General features: G+C 37.4%; 1 protein-coding gene across 3 annotated transcripts in view; it reads left to right on the top strand.

Moving 5' to 3' along the window:
- LOC136876495 (ATP-binding cassette subfamily C member 4) overlaps nt 1-27680 on the top strand; it is a 168642-nt gene that overhangs the window by 20605 nt on the left and 120357 nt on the right. For all 3 annotated transcript variants that reach the window (XM_067150499.2, XM_068228455.1, XM_067150498.2), the window contains exons 4-8: nt 6934-7068; nt 14827-15031; nt 19258-19483; nt 20066-20222; nt 25015-25153. In XM_067150499.2, coding sequence (XP_067006600.2) covers nt 6934-7068; nt 14827-15031; nt 19258-19483; nt 20066-20222; nt 25015-25153 — 862 coding nt within the window. The remainder of the gene's footprint in view (nt 1-6933; nt 7069-14826; nt 15032-19257; nt 19484-20065; nt 20223-25014; nt 25154-27680) is intronic.

Below are 27680 nucleotides of genomic sequence, written 5' to 3'. Positions count from 1 at the left end.
TTCGCTCCCAGCATTCGTATATATGAACGTCGGCGGTATGTGGAAGAAATCCCAACGTCCATTTCATAAATATTTTTTTGAAAATATAATAAGCTCTCAAATATATGCATAACATACACCAAATTAATTGGAAAGAATAATGTTCTACTCATATCAACCGCTTAAACAAACTTTAGTATAGTATACAGAGCTGAAAAAAGCGAGCGAAATCTATAAGGTGTTAACCTTGTGAACGGTGTTGTTTGTAGTTGTGCAATACTGTAGTTCTGAAATTTAGTGGTTTTGATCATTTTATATGTTCTTTTAATTGATACAGATGGTTGGAGGCCAGCTATTTTACCGGGCGAGTTGGCCATGCGCGTAGAGGCGCGCGGCTATGAGCTTGCATCCAGGAGATAGTAGGTTCGAATCCCACTATCGGCAGCCCTGAAGATGGTTTTCCGTGGTTTCCCATTTTCACACCAGGCAAATGCTGGGGCTGTACCTTAATTAAGGCCACGGCCGCTTCCTTCCAACTCCTAAGCCTTGCCTATCCCATCGTCGCCATAAGACCTATCTGTGTCGGCCAGCTTTCTTTTTTTTTTCTTTTTTTAATTTGAAATTTTGAAGAAATATCAAAAAAAAACTTTCTGATTTGGTCAGTAGTTATTGGAAAATCATGTATCTTTTTTGCATGAGTATTTACTTTTTGCATTTAGTACCTTTTAGAGTATGTATTTAAAAATTAAACAAAAAAAAAATCATTATTCAATTTGGATAATAAATAAGTGAAGTACTATGCATATTTTAGTAAAATAATACTATAAAGCAAGCAAAGGGTCTGGGATTTCTTGCACATACCCTGCCAAAATGACTGGGAGCAAGAGGGTTAAAATTCACTAAAGCAAGTCCTTTTACAAACTTTCCAGCTTGTAGGATTTCAGCAAGATATAGCAGATATCTTGGATTCAGGAGGTCAAATGGACTGTATTGCGATTGACCTATCTAAGGCATTTGTTAGGGTAGATCATGGAAGACTACTGGCAAAAATGAGTGCTATTGGACTAGAAAAAAGCGTGACTGAATGGGTGGCTATATTTCTAGAAAATAGAACTCAGAGAATTAGAGTAGGCAAAGCTTTATCTGACCCTGTAATAATTAAGAGGGGAATTCCTCGAGGCAGTATTATTGGACCTTTATGTTTTCTTATATATATGTCAATGATATGTGCAAAGAAGTGAAATCAGAGAAAAGGCTGTTTGCAGATGGTGTAATTCTGTACAGAGTAATAAATAAGTTACAAGATTGTGAGTGGCTGCAGGGTGACCTCGATAGTGTTGTGAGATGGACGGTGGGCACTGATATGATGATAAACGGGGTTAAAAGTCAGGTTGTGAGTTTCACAAATAGGAAAAGTCCTTTCAGTTTTAATTACTGCGTTGATGGGGTAAAAGTTCCTTTTGGGGATCATTGTAAGTACCTAGGTGTTAATATAAGAAAAGACCTTCACTGGGGTAATCACATAAATATGATTGTTAATAAAGGGTAGAGATCTCTGCACATGGTTATGAGGGTGTTTAGGGGTTTTAGTAAGGATGTAAAGGAGAGGGCATATAAGTCTCTGGTAAGATCCCAAACTAGAGTATGGTTCCGGTGTATGGGACCCTCACCAGGATTACTTGATTCAAGAACTGGAAAAAATCCAAAGGAAAGCAGCTCGATTTGTTCTTGGTGATTTCTGACAAAAGAGTAGCGTTACAAAAATGTTGCAAAATTTGGGCTGGGAAGAACTGGGAGAAAGGTGACGAGCTGCCCAATTAAGTGGTATGTTCCGAGCTGTCAGTGGAGAGATGGTGTGGGAGGACATCAGTAGATGAATAAGTTTGAGTGGTGTCTTTAAAAGTAGGAAAGATCACAATATGAAGATAAAGTTGGAATTCAGGAGGACAAATTGGGGCAAATATTAGTTTATAGGAAGGGGAGGTAGGGATTGGATTAACTTACCAAGGGAAATGTTCAATAATTTTCCAATTTCTTTGCATTCATTTAAGAAAAGGCTAGGAAAACAACAGATAGGGAATCTGCCACCTGGGCGACTGCCCTAAATGCAGATCAGTAGTGAGTGGATTGGTTGGTTGGTAGGCATCCGTATACCATGCGGGTGTGATTTTTACGTGTGTGTATAAACAGCTGCACGTATCCCGTATGGTTTCTGTCCCTCCCTTGGGGGTAGTAGATTATCTAGTGTCCACTAGAATGCAGCAGTTATCAGGAAGTTCAAACTGAAACAATAAAAAAGGGTAGTTTCTCTTTGCTGTACCCTCTACCAAAGCAATCAGTGTGCCAGGTACTGAGCGTGCCAAATCTGCCACGCTGTCAGCTGTGTTACTGTACAAACATGTCCTCACACCGGGTCAATGATAGTGATATCTTGCATATTTTATTACAAGAAATGGATTCAGAAATACTGTAGATGACAATGATGAAGACACTGCTAACAAACAAGATCACATATCAAGGGATATTTCGGATAAGATTTGTATTTGTTATGTCACTTTCAAATGCAAACTTTTAGCTTCATTATTTCACTCCAAATAAAAACAATAGAAATAGTTCACCTCTCCAGAATTTTGGGCTTATTTTTTCATTTAGATGAAGAGATGCAGGCTGATGATTCACCTTTACCATGAAAAGAAATTGATGGTGTTGCAAAGTTGGACTGTGCATTGTCAAATGTTTCAAGGGCTACTGTACCAAAACAAACTATTACTAAATAGGTAAATTTTGTATTTCAAACGTATTTGTGGTTTAAGTAACTACAGTAAATGATTCATCTTTATTGTTTGAGCAGGATTATTGGTATGACTTGAATGTAAAAGTTTGCAGAAACATTGGAACTTCATTGATGGGTTTTCACTAGGTCACTTACAGTTTACCATGCATCTGTCATCTTCTCTAACACAATGTGTCTCATAGCGCAATGGCACTGCCGGTGGCTACAATTAGCCTACGCACTGGCCTCCACGGTATGCACTATCCAGCGTCTTGGTAGGTGTGCTAGGTACCAACTGATGAGCCCAGCCTAGCACACGGGGGCGAAACGCTGGCAACCAAGAATGAGTTAGCTGGAAAATTTATAATGTCCAATAACGGACCATTTATATTGGTATTATATTCTCAATTTTTGTCGCAGCCTTCCTGACCTTTTAAAATAAGGCAAACAAACCAGCCAACATTGTGAAACAATAATCGAGAATGGGACTGCTAAAAGATATTGAGAATGCTGCTGTTCTGAAGTTTTAAATTTCATGGGCGTTTTTCCATCACTTGTCACATCATTTCGCCTGCACGTTATCTTAGGCTTGGTTTCTCAAACTTTTTTGCTCCCACTCCCCTCCTAGCCATTCGATGTGATTATGTTTCTACAAAGGCAGACTTTCGGCCTGAATTTTCATCCTGTTTTGAATTGTTATAAAACCAACATTTTGTAAACTAAGAGGTCCGCAACCTCGCTATGTGCACTTATTGTTCGTTTCTATCTGTATCATTTGTTTTTATTTCTTTTCTTCTTAGGTTTACACAGTTTTGAGATTCAATTATGTTTTATATTAACCCCTGTTTTCACTGAATTTTATCGCAGCAAGTAGGTGTTTTTTTTTTGCTTCATATGATGATGCAAATATTGTATATTGTGCTGTTTTTATTTCTGTCATGTCTCTCTTTTGTTTTTTCATTTGTTCCTTCCTTCATTACATTTTTGGCACATTTTTAACTTGTATTATGTAAATGATTTCAAACCCCCCTCCCCCCCTTTCACTGAGGATGGCTCAAATGAGCCGAAACATGTTTGAATTTGATTACTCCATCTAATGATGGAATTACATTTTGTATCGAATTAGGAGGATACACTTAATTTTACCTTTGTAAAGTGAAAACCATCAATACGGAATGATTCTAATATCTTGGAATGGTTTTAAGGTTGAAAATTTGCTCTATACATGGTCTTCCTTTTTTTTAAATACTGAGACCCACAATTCCCCTTGATAAATAATTCACGTAATAATGGCTGGCAAAATTTGTGCAATTTATGGGTGTTATAACAAAAGAATTCATGTTAATTTTTCACTATTCCAAGTGGTAAGTGCCGGTAGTATCTATGTTGCTATTATCATAAAGAGCGTGTTAATTTTCAGATCACTCTTAATTGCAACATACACCAGATGACTACTCAAGTTTAATATATACACTACCTGATCAAAAGTATCCTATGTAACGTCCGCCTCCATAGCGTAATGGTTAGTGTTATTAGCTGCCATTCTTGGGAACCTGGGTTCGATTCCCGGTACTTCCAGAAATTTAAGAATGACAGGAGGACTGGTATGTGTTTGAAATGGCACATGCAGCTCACCTCCATTGGGGGTGTGCCTGAAAAGGGCTGCACTGCCTCAGTATGAGGATATGCCTTAACTTTTAACCCTGATGTAATGTGGAATTGAATCCTAGATGTCACTAGAGGCAAATCTGCCAGTATAAAAGGAGTCAATAAAGAAGCAGTAACAGCAGATTGGGTTGGTCAGGATAGATCAGTGACTTCAAATGTCGATTAGTCATTGCATGTCACCTGAGTAACAAACCCATCAGTGATATTTCAACCCTTCTAAAGTTGCCCAAGCTGACTGTTGGCACATGCTTGTGAAGTGGAAATGCAAAGGAACAACTTCAGCTAAAACAAGACCAGGCAGACCGGACAGACATTTAATTATGGACAGGGACCGTCGAGCATTGCGGAGGGTGGTTGTAAAATTTGCTAGAAATCAACGGAAGGAATCACTTGTGATTTCCAAAGTGCTTCCAACAGTCCAGCAAGCACATTGACATGCATCAGGAGTTAAAAAGAATGGGGTACAATGGTCGAGTTGCTGCTCATAAGCCAACCATTTCTGTAGTCGATGCTAAGCAACGCTTGATGTGGTGTAAAGAGTGATGACACGGGATGGTGGATGACTAGAAATGAGTGATTTGGAGTGATGAATCATGCTATATTCTGTGGCAGTCCAATGGAAGGGTTTGTGTTTGGTGAATGCCTGGAGATTGTTACCTATAATCATGTGTAATGCCAACAGTGAAGTACAGAGGAGGTGTTATGGTAAAGGGTGTAGTTGCCTTATTGTGCTTAAGAAAACTCTAACTATGTAAGGATATGAACACATTTTAAACCATTATGTGCTGTGTACATTAGAGGTCAAGTTCAATGATTGTTTGTATCAGCATGACAATGCATCCTATCATAAAGCTGCATCTCTAAGGCAATGGTTTGTGGACAATAAAGTCCTGAAATGGACTGGCCTGCCCAGAGTCCTGACTTGAATCCAATGGAACACATTTGGGATTAATTAAAACAATTTTGCTCCAGACACCATCACTATATATCATTAACTTCTCTGGTTTTGGCTCTTGAGGAAGAATGGGCTGCCATTCATCCACAGGCATACAGACACCTAATTGAAAATGTTCGCAGCAGAGTTAAAGCCTTTATTAAGCCAAAGGGTGGATTCAACCCATATTAATGTCCAATAATGGGTAATGTGGCATAAGTAAAGTCTAAGTACAATTTCATACAATTTTCCAGATACTTTTGATCAGGTAGTGTATATTGTTTTTGTTTTTTTTCTCTTAGTGGTTTAACATCATACTAACTTGTAGAAGGTTTTCAGTGACATGACGACTGGGAAGGGCTAGGATTAAGAACATTGCAGCTGTGGCCTTAATTTAAGTATAGCCCCAGACATTTGCCTGGTGGGAAAGTAGGAAACCATGGAAATCCATCTTCAGGGCTGCTGACGATGGGACTTGAACCAACCATTTCTGCAATGCAAGGCCACAGCTACGCGACCTGAATAACACAGCTACTCCCTGGGTTAATAAATATATATATATATATGGCTGATTTTTCAATACTTTATTTTACATTATCACTGTCAGAATGCACAGTTCATTGTTGATAATAAAGATACTCTAATGTGAGAAATTCACAAATTGGACAAAATAATGACATTGACAAATTTTTAAAATCCAATTGCAGCAACAAATATGTTGTAAAGTAATATTGTATGTGTCTTTAATGATTAGTTTTAAAATTATTTGTATGAATGCAAATGTCAAGTCAAAGCAAGATTTTAAAAAGATGAAAATTGGTTCTGTGAATTGTGTTTGCAAGGAACATGTTCCTTTCTTTGTTAGAAATGTTTGAATGAGAATATTTAATATTACTGAAATGATGAAAATGAAAGGAAAGACGAAATTGCATGCCAAGCAATGTCAAAGAAAAAAATGCATTTTGTTCAATATTTCATTGTGAATATGTACTTTAATAAATATTATATTTTTAAAGTTTTGTGCTTCAATTTTTCTCCATCATCGTGTGGACCATTTTGACAACTGATACCACTTAAATGTGAATAATGTAATTTACTGGGACTGTTAATATTTTCCTTTCTTCAGTAAGAAATGTATTACTGTTTTAATTTGGTGCTATGTTGTCAGATTCTGCCCACAGAAAAGCACCACTGTCAGCCTGTCCTTCATTGCTCTATGTTAGCAGCAGTGACTGTCCCATATTTACCTGTATTTATTTGGTGTAAGTCACTGTTGCTAACTTCAGGGACAAGCCAATAGATCTAGTTATAAAAGTGTTAAAAAGTGAGAAAGCCATGTAAAATTATATTTTTTAGGAAATATGTAAAGAGCCCTAAAATTATGGAAGAGAGTAAAAAAAAGTAAAAACACAGAAAAAACATACAATGTGGCATGTTTCTGCTTCCCAGCTTCTTCAGCAGGGTGTGCTTTAGCAGTCAGTGAGGGGCCAGAGGGTTGTCAGGTGTTCTGTCAGATTTGCTTTGCATATTTTAGGTAGGTATTAAATATCCGTTGCTAATATCTATAAGTATCTTTCAGAAACTGGAACAATGAAGTGGTCTGGGCCAAGGAAAAGAATAAGATCCCTAGTCTGGCAAGAGTGATTATCAAAACCTTCTGGACTCACTACCTGGGCTATGCTTTAATAAGAACAGTTGATGAAATATTTATAAGGTAAGATCTGACACATTTACTTTTATGAATTGAAGTGATATGTTGTGTAGATTTCTGAGTAGTTGTATTTTAGATCATGACTCATAGACATTTTCTGTCTATATTTGAGAGTTAGGACAACCAGAGTAGATTAATGTTGATTTAAAACTTCAGTTTCCAATATAATTTATTGTAATTCTAACTGTGGAATATAGCATTGTTGCTGATGGACTGTGGCATTTAACCAATTAACTTAATTCAAATAATATACTCCAATGAAGAATACTTTATATTCAGCAGATTTGTAACTTCAATAATAGTAAACTCATGAAATAATTGTATATCATTATCAGTATATCGATGGTTCAATCAATCACTACTGATCTTCATTTAGGGCAGTTGCCCAGGTGGCAGATTCCCTATCTCTTGTTTTCCTAGCCTTTTCTTAAATGATTGCAAAGAAATTCAAAATTTATTGAACATCTCCCTTGGTAAGTTATTCCAATCCCTAACTCCCCTTCCTATAAACGAATATTTGCCCCAATTTGTCCTCTTGAATTCCAACTTTATCTTCATATTGTGATCTTTCCTACTTTTAAAGACACCACACAAACTTATTCATCTACTAATGTCATTACACGCCATCTCTCCACTGACAGCTCGGAACATACCACTTATGATATACTAACAATTTGTTGGTTGTTTTGATCCACCTTTTCAATACAAATTACAGTTTGTGTTGCTAAGTTGTAATGTTACAACACTAATTTACCGGGACATGTTTCGCTTTTATACACAAGCATCATCAGCCTATACAATTGCCTCAAGGTTTGTCATATTTGGATTGTTGTTACAAATATCATTACATTGAATGTAAATCTAATTTCATTGATAACAATATTTAAAACATAAGAATAATATACACATTAAAAATTATGACAATATGATTTGCAATGTTAAAATGTTAAGAGTTACTCCATTTTAACATTGCAAATCATATTGTTATAATGAAATTTGTAACAACAATCCAAATATGACAAACCTTGAGGCAATTGTATAGGCTGATGATGCTTGTGAATAAAAGCGAAACATGTCCCGGTAAATTAGTGTTGTAACATTACAACTTAGTAACACAAACTGTAATTTGTATTGAAAAGATGGATCAAAACAACCAACAAATTGTTAGTATATCATAGCATAGTTCAATACGGGTCTAATAACGAGATTAGTTACATGTAACATACCACTTAGTCGAGCAGCTCGTCCCCTTTCTCCCAAGTCTTCCCAGCCCAAACTATGCAACATTTTTGTAACACTACTCTTTTGTCAGAAATCGCCCAGAACAAATCGAGCTGCTTTTCTTTGGATTCTTTCCAGTTCCTGAATCAAGTAGCTAGTGTGTCCTCTTTTCTTGACACTGTAAATCAAGTAAGAAGTGATACCTTATATCTGCAACAAGTGGCATTTTCAGGAGGAAGAAGAAACTGTTTTAAAAGTACTGTTTTATTCTGACTGATTGTTACCATACTTGGTAGTTGTTTCTCAAATACTAATGATTTTTTGAAAACAACATTTAATTCCTGGTGAATTCACAACATTCCATTTCCCATTTCCCATTTTATCAAAGGAAAAGTATCACATATGAGATAACAATAAATGCAGCTATGAGATGGACTTAACACCTTCTCTCCCGTAGAGGAGTAGAGTTGTTTTGCACTTGTTCAGTGTAGTGCACACGGATATGCTTGTATTTTCGGAGATCAGAAGAGCTCTACCTAGAAGTTTCTTTTTCTTCCAATAGATAAAGTAGAAAAAAAAATAAAAAATTATGCATTAATGTAGAACTTAACAGTCAAGTAGGTGACTTTTTAAAAGTGGCTGGGCCCCAGCAATGACAAGCTGCACAGGCAGCTGGTAGTGAAAGTGTTAAAAGGACAGAAAATGGGTCGCAGGTGGAATCTGAGTAGTGCATGTGGATCTGGCCCAGTTTTACAGCCGGATGACCTTCCTGACTCGGAGATATATTCACTATTGTATGTTTGTGTGGTGCTTGATAGTGTGATGCACTGTGTGTGAATGAAGAGAAGTGTATTAAAAGTAACACAATCACCCAGACCCCGAGCCAGATGAATTAATCAAATGAGGTTAAAATTCCTGATCCAGCTGGGGTGAAACCAGGACCCTCTGAACCGAAGGCCTCTATGCTGACCATTCAGCCAAGGACCCAGACATCTGTTTCTAATAAACTAGAAGGAGATATTGTTTTGAAAGTAATATGAGGGCTAAATATATACATATATTGTAAAAGGAGATCAATTCTAACAACACTGGCTTAGTACTAACTGTCAGTCTTACATTAAATATATCAGTCTTATGAAAGTAATATATCCCATTTTACCAGTCTTCCTCACTTGCTGCTCATTGAGCATATCGTAAGAAGTCTTCAAAATCGTTACTTGGAAGCGAGAATCAGAAATATGATTTGCTACCCTAGAGCTGTAGTATGACCTATAGGACTTAAGTAATGGTAAAACTTCATAATCCTTAGAACTCTTAATCATCTATTCAACTTTCAAAGGGAAAATCTACTTTTCAGTCAGTTTTCCTACACTGATTTCTTCCCTCTTTTATATACTACATTACCATGTTGCAGCAATGAACCTCTGGAATTTTTTCTTATGACTAGTCTTTGGCATCCCTTGTCAATTTAGTTCACAGTTATTTGCCACTTAGTGAATTAACAGTAGATTATCATAAAACATGCAACAATCTTTTACCCTAACAGATTTACGTTCTTCCGGTGCATCCATTTAAGATACAATTTTTTCAGTGAAGCTTTATGTACCTGGGCAAAGTCATTCGGTTTCAGTGTTACTTCCCGAGTTTAACTATCAATAGGTAAATCAATAGAAGGGTCATTAACATTGACCTTTACCTGAATAAATTCATCAGAAGTATATTTTATTAACTTTTTTTTTTTTTTTTTTTTTTTGCTAGTTGCTTTATGTCGCACTGACACAGATAGGTCTTATGGCGACGATGGGACAGGGAAGGGAAAATGGGAAACCACGGAAAACAATTGTCAGGGCTGCTGACAGTGGGATTCGAACCTACTATCTCCCGAATACTGGATACTGGCCGCACTTAAGCGACTGCAGCTATCGAGCTTGGTTTTTATTAACTTCATGTCCTTTACAAACAGACTACCAGTTGAAGAGGGAAAATGTACTTGCACTACCTACTGAATGTGGAATGGAATCTACATGAATCAAATGAGGACTCTCTTGACAGTGATGGATTGTCTGCTTGATGAGAATTAAATTGCTCCGTCAGAAGTAGAAGAAACACCAAAGAAGATTAGAAATGGGAAAGCCCAGGAGTGCAGGAGTGGAAGTGCTTAGGCATTTGCACGCTTGCTTCTCTTATTTGATATAGACTTTAAGTTTATTAGGTCATACTGAGAACATACATTCATGTTGATAAGAAACAGAACACCTTGAAAGACTTGAGATAGGAAGATCTATTCACAGGACATGTTCATTAGTATGTTCTGCAGAAACGATTAGCATTTCAGTCACCTAGGTTCATCATGTGACCTGTAGCCTAGTAGGTACTGGGTCCTCCATGGGCACTGATAACTTGTTCCTTGAGTGACGGCATCGACGCATATAAGGCGTTAATGGTGTCCTGGAGTATAGCCATCCATGCTGCATTCACCTGGCTCCACAGTTCATCGTTGGAGGTTGGCATTGGGCCAAAGCGCCACACCCGTCATTTCACCATATCCCACACATTTTCAATTGGTGACAAGTCCAGTGATCGGGTGGGCCAGGGTAACAGTCTGACAGCCTGTGACAACAAGGAAGCACATGTTCATGCAGCAACATGTGGTCACGCATTGTCCTGCCATCTGGGATGTTATGCAGAAAGGGTATGGCTATGGATCGCAGGATGTCATTCACGTAGGTCAAACTGGTCACAGTGCCCTAGACACACACCAATTGTGATTTGTGGTTGTACCCAGTAGCCCCCCACACTATAAGGCCTTGAGTTGGCACTGTATGTCTTGTGCGAATGCAGTCAATGTGATGCCTCTCCCCCTGTCTGCGGCGAACCAAAATGCGGCCATCATTTTCAAACAAACAGAACCTGGATTCTTCCAAAAACACTATCTGCTGCTGTTCCTGTCCCCAGTGACGTTGTTCCATACACCATTGCAGTCTAGCATGTTTATGCACATTAGTCAAAGATAGGCAGAGAACTGGATGATGCACCAGTAACCCAGACTGTAATAAACGATGACGGACTATCACTCCTGAGAGTGTACCATGTGTTACACTGTTCCATTATTGCACCAGAGCTGACGAGGACACAGATCTGTCCTGCAATGCCATTCGGATGAGGTGTCGATCTTCTTGGGCGACGATCTGGGTGGTGGGACCAGATCTATCTTGTCATGTTCTACGGCCTTCTGTGAACCATTCTGTACACACCCGTTGCACTGCCGACATACTTCATCCCACATGAGTGGCAATTTCCCAGATGGATGCATCACGTTCTCTCATGCCAATAATGCGCCCTCTTTGAAACTCACTCATTTGACGGTACGGTTCTCGTATATGTCTGTGAGGTATCCTGCATGTCTGCTAAGTCACACGGATCCATTACCTTCGATTTATAGTGACAACAAGAACCGCAAGCACATTTCACCAGTCGGTGGTGGTGTGCCGAGATATCGATGTAGACCTTGAAGCTGAAGGCCGACATTGTTCAAATGCTACACATTTCTTCAGAACATACTAATGCAAATGTCATGTGAATATGAACTTCCTATCTCTAGTCTTTCAAGGTGTTCTGGTTTTTATGAACATGTGTGTATATTACATGTCTACGAGATATTAAGTACAGAACAAAAATGGACAGTCAGACACTGGTGGGAACTAAACCCACAGCCTTCTGATTTTGCGTTGGATGTTCTAACAATTGAGCTGCAGTTGTCTCAGTCATATTTGTTCTGTTGAGAGGGATCCTTGTAGAGTGCACACATGGCACACGCTGTGGGTCAATTTTAAATTAATATTTCGTATCATTCATACCTGTTCAAAACTTAATTGCACATATGAGATACTTTTAATATTGATCCATATTCACATGTAATCAACATATAATGGGTAGAAAAGGGTCCACCTATTCAGTACACATGTGTTAAAATGATGTAAACTACTGTATATTATCATAGAAATATCATAGGGAGTAGCTTTGACCTTACATTATGAGGTCATTACATTAACTATAAATGAACACATTACTGAATAATGAACACTGAAACACAAAACATTCAAGATACATAGTGAAACAAAATATTTTAAAATCAAGAGTCCTTGATGACAATTGAAAATTTTTAAAAAAATTTTTTTTTGCTAGTTGCTTTACGTCGCACCGACACAGATAGGTCTTACGGCGACGATGGGACAGGAAAGGGCTAGGAGTGGGAAGGAAGCAGCCGTGGCCTTAATTAAGGTACAGCCCCAGCATTTGCCTGGTGTGAAAATGGGAAACCACGGAAAACCATTTTCAGGGCTGCCGACAGTGGGGTTCGAACCTACTATCTCCCGAATACTGGATACTGGCCGCACTTAAGCGACTGCAGCTATCAAGCTCGGTGAAAAAATATGTAGGTATGGTGAATGTTGCTGGAGTCATAAGACACATATGAAGCTGTGCAAGAGAGACATCTATTCTGACCAACATATTTGATACGGCTGCCACATAAAGCTTGAAGGTGAAAACTTTCAATCTGCAGGTGCTCAAATACCTCAGGAGTAGATTTATGAGAACCAAGATGACCCTGTATAAGTCATACTTTGTGCCCATTCTTACACGCGGTATAGAAACATGTACTCTGAAAGAGAGAAACCCCGTCTGATGACCTTATCTCAAGAGCGTCCAGTCCGCAGTCCTAGTATTACCATGACTGCAGACGCTGTAAGCACTCTGGACAAAAGTTGAAGTCCCTTATCGCTGGTGGTGCACTTGCAAGCATGTGAAATGAAGTTCCTACAAACTACCACCCAAAAAACATGCAAGGACCATGTTAACGAACAAAGATGTCAGAATGGAACTGGAAGTGGACTCATTAGAAGAGAAGCTAAGGACTTTGAGACTAACATGGTATGGGCATGTAAAGCAAATGTCTGGCACAAGAACACATGCATGCCTAGAAAGAAGGGTTGAAGGAAGAAGGCCGGTGGGAAGACCTACGAAGAGATGGCTACCCCAGCTGAGAGAGGATGTAAAGAGAAGAGGAGGGAAGCGGGAGTCAGTGGTGAGAGAGAAGGCATTTCTGGACAGACAACGATGGCAAAGGCTCGTTCTATGCCACCCTACCCAGCATGCTGGAGGGGTTCTATGATGATGATTATTTGATCCATATTGACAACCATATAAGCCTGTCTTCTGGGCCACTTTAGTCAACAAATCCAGTGTTACAGATGTCTCCCCTCAGACATCCATAACTATATATTCTACAAATAATAACTCATAAGATAATGCATCAAGAATTAGATTAATTGTATTTCATGCTCACATTCACACAGCGTCATTCAATTAGATGAGTTTGACAAATTTATACAGGAATATAGAAAAACAATGGGAAGACAACAGTTTTACTCTGCATAGTTTTATAATTGTCATCAAGGACTCTATATTTTAAAGTATTTTGTTTCACTACATATCTTAAATGTTTTGTGTTTCATTGTTCACTATTCAATAATTTGCAAATTTATGGTTAAGGTAATAGCTGAGGATGACATCGTAATGTAAGGTCGAAACTAATCGGTAAGATGTTTCCATGATGTAGTTTACAGCATTTTAACATATGTGTGTTGAAAAGGTGGACTCATTCCTACCTTATTATATGCCTTAATTACACATCAGGAAAACTGGCATTTACTTAGTTTGTTGGTTAGCTAATTAGTTAAGTATTTCCCTATCTGCAATTTGGGTATAGTGTAGAGGTGGTAAGATTTATTGTATTCAGATTATTGTTATATGCCGGTAACACAGAATTACTTAAATAATAATAATAAATGGGTATATACAACTATCCATTTTACCTGTTATGAGGAATGCCGTCCACCTCTGTGCTGTAGTGGTTAGTATGATCAGCTACCACCCCCCGGAGGCCCGGGTTCGATTCCCGGTTCTGTCACGAAATTTGAAAAGTGGTACGAGGACTGAAACGGGGTCCACTCAGCCTCGGGAGGTCAACTGAGTAGAGAGGGGTTCGATTCCCACCTCAGCATCCTCAAAGTGGTTTTCCGTTGTTTCCCACTTCTCCAGGCAAACGCCGGGATGGTATCTAACTCAAGGCCATGGCCACTTCCTTCCCTCTTCCTTGCCTGTCCCTTCCAATCTTCCCATCCCCCGACAAGGCCGCTATTCAGCATAGCAGATGAGGCTGCCTGAGAGATGTACTGGTCCTCCTCTCCAGTTTTATCCTGCCAACCCAAAGTCTCACACTCCAGGACACTGCCCTTGAGGTGCTAGATGTGGGATCCCCCACAAAGTCAGAAGGAGAATCAACCCCCTGAAAGATAAATGGATTTAGAGAGAAAGATGAGGAATGCCTAAATGTATGAAATTAAATCTAAAAGGAAGTTCCAAAACCTGTGGAGACTGATTATATTACGAGGGTTAAGAGAATATTAATGAGATTGTTGACTATAAAATATTCTGTCTTGTCTGTAATCTAATCTGAAGGTCTCTTCTCCTTGATAGTACGGCCCAACCAATACTGCTGGGACTACTTCTAAAAGAACTCAGTCTGAATCAGACACATTATAGTCTTCAACTGTGGTGTTATGCAGCAGGACTAGTGGTTTCCTACTTCTTGTCCTCTTTTATATTTCACCACTCCCACAACAACGCTGCACTGGTGGGGATGCGTATTCGTGTAGCCTGCTCCTCGCTTATGTATCGCAAGGTAAGTTTCCACCACTATTAATATTTTTTATTTGGACCTATAAGAGAACTTCATATTATCAGTTAATACAAATATAGTTGGTCCGTTATTGGACATTATAAATTTTCCAGTTAACTCATTCCTTGTTGCCAGTGTTTCGCCCCAGTGTGCTAAATTGGGCTCATCAGTTGGTAAATTTGGAACAAATATTTCAGGGTCCACATGGGAATCAACATCTTTATCATATCATCAATTATCATCAAAATTATTTAATTAAAGATATTATTATTTCTTTGTTATGCCCGACTAAGGAGTGCGATTGAATTTATTTAGCTGATGTTGTGTTTTTCTTCTCCCAAAATCTCTTCATCTTCTTGCTGTGGCTTCTCTTGCAATTTTCTGACGAGGTTTTGTTGGTGGTAGTGCTTGCATGGTGTGCGGGGTGGTGATTGTCGACTAATTTTCTGAACTTAGATCTGTCTAATAATGTCATCTGTGATACCTATATGCTGAAAATCTTTTCCCAACTTCGAGCAGCCAATTGTTTTTTTTACTTTTGTTGATAGGGCAAAGTTCAGAATTCTATTGATCAATCTCTAATTACTTATTCTGAGAATACATCCATAAAATTTCAGACATCTTTTCCTAAATGTGCCTGAAATTTTCTCTGAGTGTTGGGGTACAGGTCATGAGATTTCCTTATCATCCAGATTCATCTTGCACAGACTTGAACAAAATTTTTCCTTAAGGTTTTTCTTTCTTGCTTTTCAACATCTTAAATCAATGATCTGCTCCCAGTGGTCAGTGTTTCAGATGTTCAGGCTTGATTACAGTGTTGTAATGCCTTAATTTTGCATTTTGAGATATTGATATTTTATTAAATCTGTTCCATTTGAGTCTGTACGCTCTTTGTAGTTTAGAGACCCTTTCTTTGTTTGTTTCACAATTCAGTCCTGAAGGTTGGATGACTTCTCCCAGGTATTTGAATTTAGACGCTTGGGATATTTTGCTGTATTAGGTTTTCATTGGTTGTCCATCTAGGTACGGAAGAGATCCTTCCATGTAGTGGGTTTTCTGGTATGGGATCTGGAGTTCTGTTCTGGTTGTAATTTCATGGAGTTTTCTGATGGATGCAGTTGCTTCCTTGTCTGTTATTGGACAACACCACTAAATTATCAGCAAAATTAATTTAATTAATTAATTTTGTTTTAACATAGTCTGCAAAGGGTTATTCCTTTAACTTCTTTTTCCCAAGTCATAATCACTTTTTTCCAAAAAAATTAAACAATAGATGGGACAACCCATATCCTTGTTGGATTCCTGTTTTAACAACAAATGGTTCAGCCAATTCCTCTAAGAATTTTACCTTTGAAGTGGTGCCTATTAGAGTTTCCATGGTTATTTCTCTTGTTCTCTTGTCTACTTGGAATTCTTCCAGTACATGGAAACGTGCAGGTCTGTCTATCGGGTCATATGCCTTTCTGAAGTCCACAAAAGTAATCACTGGTTGCCTGCTTTTAAGAATTTGTAGGATGGGCTTGAGGTTAAGAATCTGTTCTGTGCACAAACTGCCTTTCCAGAACCCTGCCTGACATTCTCCAATCAAATGATCTGTTTGCAGTTAAAGTCTCTTGAGTAGGAGTTCTGAAAGTATTTTGTAGGTGACTGCTAGTAGGGAAATACCTCTGTAATAATTTGTGTCAGTTTTATCCCCTTTCTTATGTAATGGGTAAATTATTGCAGTCTTCATGAATTGTTTCACTTGCCCAGACATCTGTAAGAATTTTGTAGATTTTCTGAGCAAGATTTTTGCTACCCAGTTTCCACATTTCGTCAATTACCATATTTCTCCGAATCAAAGACGACATTTTTTCTCAGAATCTCGTGTGAAAAATCAAGAGTTGTCTTGCATTCGCTACCTAAAGGTAATGAACACCACTGGCAGCTACCACGGTAACCATGCTGCTTCCCTTCATACCTCCCACCCCCCACATGCATAAAACTCAACCTGCCTCTACAGAAACGATCCTCAAATCCGCAGAATGGCATCAAAACATGCAAGCCTTCGAATTCTTAGAAAGGCTATGGCTACTCAGTGGCAGAGTTATAAGTTGTCTACTGTACTTGACACTTAGTAAAATTATCAGTTTAACACACAGCAGGAATATTTTCCTGATGCATCATCAATTGTAAAGATTGCAAGAGACTATTCTCATTTTAGATCCTGTATTGAAAATCAATTAAAAAGAGAATAATAAAACTTTGTTTTACACCTATTCAATACTTAACTAGCTTATAAAATTAGAATTTCATAGTTACTTAACTGTCAAATTATTAAAAATGTGGTACATGTTTTGTTCATTTTCTGAGCATCTTCAGCCATATTGTCATCATAAGGTTAATTAGGAACATTGATCTTGAATTTGTATACATGATTTGTCATTAGTATTTGTCATTTGTATTATTTAAGTGGCTGAAGATGCTCAGAAAATGAGTGAAACATGTACCTCATTTTTAATAATTTGGCAATAAAATAAAGATGAAATCCTAATTTTATATGCTAGTTAAGTATTGAATAGGAGTAAAACATAGTTTTATTATTCTCTTTTATATTGTAAAGACACGTGGACCAGGTATTGTCAGCAAATTTTGAACAGGTTCTCGTCGATATTATGATGCCAGCTTCAAGTTAATATTATTAAACACATGGAAATGAAGAATAATTGTGCAGCCGCAAGAAAATACGGTATAACTAAAGCCAATGTTCCTTGTTAGCATGAAGACAAAGATAGCTTAAAAATGCTTAATGTACCAAAAAATGCAATCTCTGGCCTTCAATGAGGATGCTTTAAAGAAGTCGAAGATGAAATATTGTGAGGTATATGCGTGAAAAACACAAGGGCGGAATGGCCATATCACAGCGCAATAAACTCGTTGACCTTCAAAGTCTGCATCTTCATTATACATCACTAACTGCTTAAGTCGACTGAAGTCGGCAAGCAAGATGTGTGTCTAGCGGCAGCCGGTTGTACCTGATGCTTAGTAAAAGTAACAATTTTATAGAGCAGAAGTATTTTCCTGATGGATTATCATATTGTAGAGACGTGGAATAGGTATTGCTGGCAAGTTTTCAACGGGTTCCCTTTGATATTATGATGCCAATTTTAAGTTAATGGTTATTAAACTCACAGAAATAAAGAATAATTGTGCAGCTGCAAGAAAATATGGCATAACTAAAGCTAATGTTTGGCACTGGTGCGAAGACATAGTCTAAAAATGCATACTGTACAAGAAAGCACTTTTTAAGCCTGTTTATTTACATTTTTTGAAGGAAATGTAGGGCTTGTCTTGCATTTGGGGTCATCTTGGATTTGGAGAAATACAGTACATCATCTTCCCCTGGAGCTTTGTTGCTTTTTAACTTGTGTATTATATCTTCAACTTCTTCTGTTGTTGGAGGTTCTGAATTTGGATTTGGTTCTGATGTTTCAAAAGTGAATTCGTCAGTAGGAGGTTTACAGTTTAGAAGATCTTTGAAATGACCTGCCAAATGTTTACAGTTTTTGTCATTATTTGTTCCTAAAGTGTCATCCAGTCATTTAAAACAGAGACTGGCTGCCCTACAACTCATGATTTCTTTTGAAGGTTCTGTAAAGCCGTCTTTAACAGGTTAGATTCTCGCCTCAACTGACATACAGTATCTTCAGTCTTGTTGCTGGAAATATAGGAGAAGAAGAAAACTGAATAATGAGAGGAAAAGTGAAGAAGCATGATAAAGATGTCTGTTTTTCCTGTATCTAGTGTTGAATCCCACGCTCCTGATGAATATGGGAAGTAGAAACAAGTTTGTTGTGGACCAAGAAGAAATGGATGTGAGAGAACTGTGATAGATGAGGAGAGAACCCATGTGTGTGAAGATGGCAGTGTATCCTTTTGTGTTTCATGTTCGTCCTTGCCTTCTCTTTCTGTTGCACCCTCTTTCCTTACTAAACCATGACTTTATTTGTTACCCACTTCTTTGTTCTTTATTGTTGCTTATTGTGGTCTATCATTGTGTGTGTACTTTATTTTTTCATTCCTCCTCCTTACTCTTATTTTTGTTGTATATTCATACAATTTGTTTCTCTCTTTCCATTATGTGTACATATTTATTAAAACTAGAATACTGAAATGTGAGTAGCCCTACAATTACTATTTATGACTTTATGTTTAAGGTTCAATCTCTTGTATATCTTGTGCATTTTCAGGCTCTGCGACTCAGTCCGCAGGTGCTGGCACAGAACACAACAGGCAAAGTTATGAACATCATGTCCAATGATATGGGACGGTTTGATGAGCCTCTGCTTCATCTGTTTGCAGTGTGGTCACTGCCTATTAAATTAATAAGCAGTTTGTTTCTTCTCTACTGGATCATTGGGATATCATTTATTTCAGGGGTGCTCCTTCTTCTATTGCTCATCTTTGCAGTTCAAGGTAAATATTATATTCTTTTCAAACAAACATTTATGTGTTTCTTAAGTTGTATCACAGAATTTAACCATACGTAGTACTTCCCAAGAGAAATTCTGCAATGTATAATAATAATAATAATAATAATAATAATAATAATAATAATAATAATAATAATAATAATAATAATAATAATAATAATAATAATATTATTATATTATATATTATATATATAATATATATAATATATTATATATTATATATATTATATATATAATATATTATAATAATATATATTATTATAATATAATAATATATATTATATTATTATTATTATTATTATTATTATTATTATTATTATTATTATTATTATTATTATTATTATTATTATTATTATTATTATTATTATTATTATTATTATTATTATTTACCTAACTGTTTTAACCTGTTTTTGAAATATTTTTGTACACATCCATCCAGTTACATGAAGTATGAGATATGATATGTCTCTAGATCCTACCTCCACATGTAACTCTGTGCTTACCTTCTCTTCTCTGTGCTTTCATGTTGCATTTCAAATTTAATATTTGCAATCTTGTTCACCAGCTTATCTAGCGGAACTCATCAAGAAATTACGACAGCAATGTGCAATGAAGAGTGACGAGCGTATTCGTCTTATGAATGAGGTTATAAATGGTATCCAGTTGATTAAGATGTATGCCTGGGAGAAGCCTTTCACATCATTCATCAATGCAGTCAGAATGTGAGTTATTGGAATTCTCAATCTGAGTTAAACGATCTTACTTATCTCAGAATTATTTAGTGAATTCGGCACTGGCCACATATGTTAAGCTCCATAATCAAGGGTGAGTCTCATAACAATTTTCACTTTACTTTATTTTCTTTATTCCCTTTTCTCTCTTCTAATTCCTCGCTATCGTTTTTCAGACACAACCCATAACTACGATCCATTTTGGAAGGCTAAACACCACTTCCCTTCAAGAAGATCCCTGTTGGACCACTTCATGGTTCTATTTTATTTTTTATCATGCACAACTTATCTCTTTCATTTTTAATCCTCCCGGAAGCTCAACCTTTAATATTTTGATAGAACTGAGACAAACTTTTCACTCTCTTTGGACAACATGAACATGCATCAAGATTCAGCATTTGTTACGTGAACCTGTACCATATGTTCAGAAATGTCATTTCAAATGTTTCATATCGGATCTCCTATACAAGTCAATCTCTGATGATGTACTGTAATATTGTTCTTTGTTAAGTGATAACCTCAAAAAGTATAACTTTTAACATTTTGTTAAATTTGAAATGAAATTTTCACTCCATTTGAATACTATGAACATGTTTTAGGCTCAATTCTTATTATGTGATTTTGTTCCATATGTTCAGGAGTGTCATTTTTAAAATATTTCAACCCAAATATTTTTTATATGTTAATATCAGATGACACATTCTAGAACTGTTAATTTTAATTAGTGTACACTTTTTTAGTAATGGTTATACGGTATGACTTGTCTAACATTCGGCTGAGGACAGTCTTCAGAGACCGAAACTAGTCTCAAACTGAATTAATGTACAACGTAATTCTTACCAAAGAAAAAAGTACTGAACCATTTAGCATTTGCTTTCCTACTTGTCTTCTCCTAAGCATGATAATGGACAAGTGACACATTTGGATAAATTATCTCTATTCTTACAAATTATTTAGAAGCAATAAATCTGAATTTTATTTTTTTTTTTTTCCAAAAGAGTAAGGAGATTTATATTACGTACTTGACTCCTATTCCTATAAGATTTGGCAAGAGTTTCACAACCAAAAGTCCTTTTTGTCACCTTTACCTAGGCCTGGAACTGGAACTGTGATGTAAAAGATTTCAATACTATCCTATGCATCAGAGATTTGATTAATGAAAGGGAGAGATATTTAGTAGGAGGCAGACAAGTGAAATGAAATTTTTGAGGAGCAGAATAGGAGTTACAAGAAGAGACAGAATAAGAAATGAGAAGATGAGGGAAGTATTGAAAGGGGAACCCAGGAGAATAGAGAAGTAAACTAAGATGATATGGACATGTCAAAAGAATGGAAGACTCAAGAATGGAGAATAACAAAACTTTGTTTTTCACCTATTCAATACTTAACTAGCATACAAAATTAGGATTTCATCCTTATTTTATTGCCAAATTAATAAAAACGTGGTACATGTTTTGCTCATTTTCTGAGCATCTTCAACCATATTTTCATCACAAGGTTAATTAGGAACATTGATCTTGAAATTGTATACATGATTTGTCATTAGCAAACTTAAATAACACAATTTTTAAGAAATCTGATTAAATATAATAGTCTTATATATTACGTCGTATGGCTGTGATATAGGATATAACAATTATTAACACTGAAATTAAAACTATTACAATATTCCCGTATGTGACATCAATCAGTTGGTCTAAGTGTAACTATTTTTCACATTCTATTAAAACTATTAATTTTCTTAAAAGTTTGTTGTTTGAACTTAAAATGTTTTATTAAAATTTTGAAGAAACATTGTCACATCATATAAACCTGAGAAATGAACTATATTACACTCTCAAAACAAATTATGAGATCAGGCTCAATTATTATATGGGGTCGGGGATGAAGTGAGATTATATTCTGCAGCATGTTTTTATGGCTGGATGCCCTTCCTGATGCCAACCTCATTTGAGAAGATAATGAATATGAAATGAATGATGGTGAACGAAACTGGGTAAGGAAGTGGAAGGAATTGGCTGTGGCTTATGAATAGGAACTGTCCCGGTATTTGCCTGGGAGTCAAAAGGGAAACCACAGCAAAAAAACATTCTCAAGACAGCTGACGATGGGGTTAGAACCCACTCGCCTGCTGAATTCAGAGCTTGGCTCCATAGTCGTCGCATGGTAACACACATGGCTACTCTGCTCAGTGATACTATTACTGAAATATAATACAAAATTGTTGATCCAAGAACTGGTATTATCAAAATCATTAACATTTGGGGAAAAAAGAATTTATCTGAGGAGGGGGTGACAATTCCGCATGAGATTCATCGTTACTATTTTGTCTCACACTTTTTTGTAGTTCAATATTTCCCCCCTTATATTCTCCATCTTCAGTATCAAAATATAGCTCTCCAGAATTACTATTTATGAGGAAACACTCAATTTCTTCATCAACAAGAGTTGAATGTATACTTCAAGATGTCATGATGGCTATACATTAGCAGGAAAGATGTTCCACTCCAATGAAGCTGAAATAACATCAGATCACTTTCAAAACAAGCAAAATGGAGTAGTATATCTGCCGTAAACTACTTTGAGCATTCATGGAATTTCAAAGCTTGACGCTAAATCCCATCAATATACACGTATGAGATTGGTGAAGTACGCATTGCACCAAAACATAATGGGTTAATGGAATATCGTCTGCGGTGGCGGCTGCTACTCATTTCTAAGTATACAGATTCTCCTGCTTACAATCCACTAGCACTCAATGGTGTTTGTGCTTGTACTTCTGAAGACTGAACAAGACAATCTAGTGTGAAACGTTCATCCACACAGATTGCACCCCGCGGATAGGGAAAGATGAGGCTGAATCTGGCACAGAATGCATAACTGTAATTTAACATCTTCATGCCTGTGACACTTATGCTCAACAGTTCAACAGCAAGCGATCCTTGGCAAGTGTGTCCTGTATTTAAGGGTTGATGTTTTTGACTTTCATGGTTTGTCTAAGCTGGTCTTTGTAACACTTCAAAGGGGCACCATGGGGTCTTGTGCCTGAGGAAAGTTCACCATAAAGGAATTGAAAAGGAAGCCTTGTGTTGCTCTTACAGCATATATGCCCAGTTCACCAAAGCCGATCGGCAATGATAGAGACTTTTACACTGTTCAAGCTTGCTATTCAACACTGCAAGATTGGAGACATGGTTCTCCCATTCAATATTTAAAACAGAACAAAGTTTTTGCTGATGAAAATGTTCAAGTTTCTTGATGTCACAGCAGTACAGGGCCCAGGCTTCACGTCCATAAAGTAAAAGTGACGGCTTTATACACCATGAGTTTGGTATGAACTGTTAGGTTTTTATTCCTAAAGATCTGATTGGGTAGCCAACCAAATTCCAAATGAGCAGCATGTAGTCTGTTTTAAACATCCTCTTCTGATCTGCACCATTTAGTCAAGATGCTCCCAAGGTATGAGAAGTGGGGCAGGTTGGGCAAAGATCATGGTCTTCTTTTGTGCATTTACGGTAATGACAAAATGATCACATGCACTCTTGAAACTGACTTACTGCTGCAGCTTCTCAGGTGTAAGAGCAAGAGATGCAATATCATCAGCATACTGCATTTCAGTTAATCTGGTCATAAGAGTTAAGCGACATGAACGTAATCTCATATAGTTGAATAGACTTTCATCAAGACAGTATCTTATATCAGTGCCAGAGGTATTGGTACATGATGAATCATAAAGCATAGCAACCACAGAGCAAAGATCATTGAGGCAAGTATACACCCTTGTTCAATCCATGTGTGATAGGAAAAGCATCTGAGATGTTTTTATGATTGAGAACCTAAAAGGACATACCATCATGGAGTGCTCGAATCAGGCCAATAAAGCGTTAATGGCAACCAAAGTGACTCAACACTTCCCATATAGCAGGCCTTGGGACAGAGTCAAAGGTCCAGATCATAAAAAACTAAGTAGAGAGGTTGCTACTGTTCACTGCATTTTTCTTGGAAATGTCGTGCATAGAAGGTCATATTAATTATGCCTCATGAGGCATGGAAACCACACTGAGACTCAGGGAGATTCTTCTCAGAAACAACCTGGAGATGGCTAAGTAGAAGCTTTGCAAAAAGTATGCCAGCTATGGGCAGCAGGGATATACTACGTTAGTTGCCACATATACTGCGATCACCTTTCTTGAATATGGTGATGATAGTAGCATTCTTTAGGCCACAAGGTATTTGATGAGTTTCCGAGATTAAAAGGATTAAAAAGCCTTGTCTCCTTTGAATCAACTCCATTCGAATATTGTCAGGTCCAGATGTCTTTCTGGGTTTCACTTTGTTAAGAGCCTGACAGAATTCCTGGTATGATGGTGACATTGCCATCCATGGCTGAGGGGGTGCTGTTGTGGCACATCTTGGAAAAAGTCCTCAGCTGTGGATGAGTTGTGATTTGAAAGAGTGGAGAAGTGTTGTTTTCAGCACTCCAAGATGTCCTTGCTATCTGTAAAACACCACCGTCTCGTAAAGCCAATTTGAAATCGCCCATGAAGCGATCTAATTGGCTGACTTCAGCAGCCGATAAAATGACGACGACATGAGATATCGAGTTATTTATCAGTATGATCAACCCTCTAATGCTCATATACCCGGTTCACATTGTTTCCGACCTCCCATTATGCATGTATCTCAATCACTGTGGATCATATTGGTAAAATGGTACTATTTTCTTTTAAAATGTTTTTGTTTTCTTTCTCTCATGATATACTATACTGTAATTTCATTGCAGGCAAGAAATTGAGAAGATAAAATGGTACACCTACACAGCCTTCTTCTTCACTACGATGCTGAGTCTGACAGAGCGAGCTTCTCTTTTTGTCACTCTTGTAACTTATACACTTCTGGGTTATTCATTTACAGTCTATCAGGTAAGGGAAGCTAATTAATTGCATAGAAGAGTACGTACTATTTAATGTGCAACAAGGTATGTAGTGTGTGCCACCAGTTATTAATGATATGCACTTTAAGGCATTGAACCATATTTTGACCACTCCCAATGTTAACTGCTGTCTTGCAGTTCTTATGCTGGGTCCTGATTAGCCCGCGAGTGGCTGCTGTGTGAGATTTTCTCTCACATTATTTTGTATTGTGAGTTTACTTCTCAGCGATGCAAGGGAGGTGACTGTTCCCTCTTCTAGCTGAGTTGATAACTGTTGTCAGTAACGCGATTCAAATTTGAACGATAAGCATCCCCTCCTCTAGTCGGAACAAAGATTCATGTGAGTTTGTGCGTCCTGTGTGAGACGTTCTCTCATCACACAACCAGTGGCATTGGTGTTATGTTGAAGTCGAGAGAAAAACTTTATCTTGTTGTAGGCATTGGTATTTAACTTAAGTCGCGTGTGAAACGTCCTCCATTTCCAGTTAGACTGGTAAAGGAGTCTTCAAAAATTATGAATCAAGGAAGAATGCTGGGTAATAAATGCTGTTACAAACTCCAGCTAACTCAAATGTTAGAGGGAAGACCTAATGTACTTTATTTTTCAGAAAGTTCTATGTTAATGACAATGTTATTGGTTTTACATCCCAATAACCACTTTTTACGGTTTTTGCAGATGCCGAGGTGCCAGAATTTTGTCCCAGAGGAGTTCTTTTACATGCCAGTAAATCTACGGCTGACATATCTGAGCACTTTCAAATACCACCGGACTGAGCAAGAACTGAACCTGCCGACTTGGGCTCAGAGAGCCAGCGCCTTAACCACCTGAGCTATTCAGCACTACACTCTTGTGAATATTACGTACTGACATATGGCTGAACTAATCATTAATTTCCATTGAGTAGTAATTTGTTTCTGTAATATACGGCTAATCGTTGAATTTTTTTTCAAAAATGTATAACGCCGACTTTGCATCTCATTTCAGTAATTCATTTCACTCTTACACCCTGCAAAATTGTGGAAGATATATTTATTTTAAATGAAGTTTAATGTGAGGGAAAGTCTCACATGCGATTATTCATGTTGCAATACGGCTAGCGACTACTCGCGGGTTAATTGATCTGTGAACCACTTAACCTGGTTGTGCTTATTATAATTTTTATTGGCTTTACATTACATGGACTCATACAGGTCTTATAACGACAATAGAAGAGGGCAGAGCTAGGAGTGGGAATGAAGTGGCCTTAATTATGATGCAGTCCCAGCTGTTGCCTGGTATGAAAGTGGGGAACTGCAACAGTGGGGATCAAACCTACCATCTCCTGAATGGAAGCCACTAGTGACATGATACTGTACAGGCTTTTGGGCTTATGCAGTGTTAGGAAATAAGGTGAAATTCTTTATGTTTCGCAGAGCACCTTTGAGAATTTCACCTTATTTTCTTGACATGGCATAAGCCCAAAAGCCTATACAGTATCATATCTATAAGTACGGGACATGAAAGCATCAATGGCAACAGTATTCTATATAATTTAGGAAGGATTAGAAAAGAATACCAAAACAGATGACAAAGGTTGAGGGAAAGAGAGCAAGAAGGAGATCTAGAACAAGGTGGATTGATTCAATAAAGAGGAGTGCAAGAAGAAGAAACCTGGATTGAGGACTAACTGATAGAAGAGGAATGGTGGAAGGAGAAAGGTAGATGGATAAGTGCCTGATTCAGCTGGAGCTAGATGAGGTGAAAGGAGGAGAAGGATGATGTAATTCATGTCTTATTATCTGAGATGGTTGAAGTTCTGGTTGTTCTCAAGCAACAGGTTTCAGATTTTTGTCTCACATTCTCTGCCTCTGTCTCTTTTTGATTTGGTGGATGGGAGTCTCCCTTTTTAACTACTCGTATTATATTTTGACCATTTCTGATATTAATTTGTTTCTGCTGAATATTTTCTTGCTTTCAGCCGTTTGCATTCCCAATATTTACCCTTTGTTCCAGATCTGTTCTGATTATAAAACTACCTGTTTAGGTGTAGCTTCAACCCTCCTCAACCAGAGAAATTTTTGTTTTTTGTTTTCTACTTGCATCTTTACAATAAATTTAGATCAATAACCAGTGAAACAAAGCAATGCTGAATATATTATTGACAGATATTATCATTCAAAATTAGGTTACAGTAAACACATGATTTTGGAAAAATAAATATTAAGGAAAATGGATTCAGTAAACATTACTTTTGGGTAAACGGTCAGGAATGTGAACTGGCAATACTCCAGAGATACATAAGTGGTATTTATATCAGTGAAATTTCCACATATCATTTCCTAATGCATGGCCAGCGTTGAACAGTAGCCCTCGTCAGTCAAGAACAGACATTGTACAGGGAGTATCTTCGCACTTCTGGTCACAGGCCGTGGGAATCTCCAAGCTTGGCATGATAAGAAGTGTTGACAGCTGACGCAGCAGATACTTAGCTCTCTCGCTTAGTTTGCTTGTAACTATTGGACTTTTAAGTGTGTTT

Source organism: Anabrus simplex, chromosome 6 (assembly GCF_040414725.1).
Source record: "Anabrus simplex isolate iqAnaSimp1 chromosome 6, ASM4041472v1, whole genome shotgun sequence".
Classification (NCBI taxonomy): Eukaryota; Metazoa; Arthropoda; class Insecta; order Orthoptera; family Tettigoniidae; genus Anabrus; species Anabrus simplex.
This window is presented reverse-complemented; position numbering and strand designations above follow the sequence as displayed.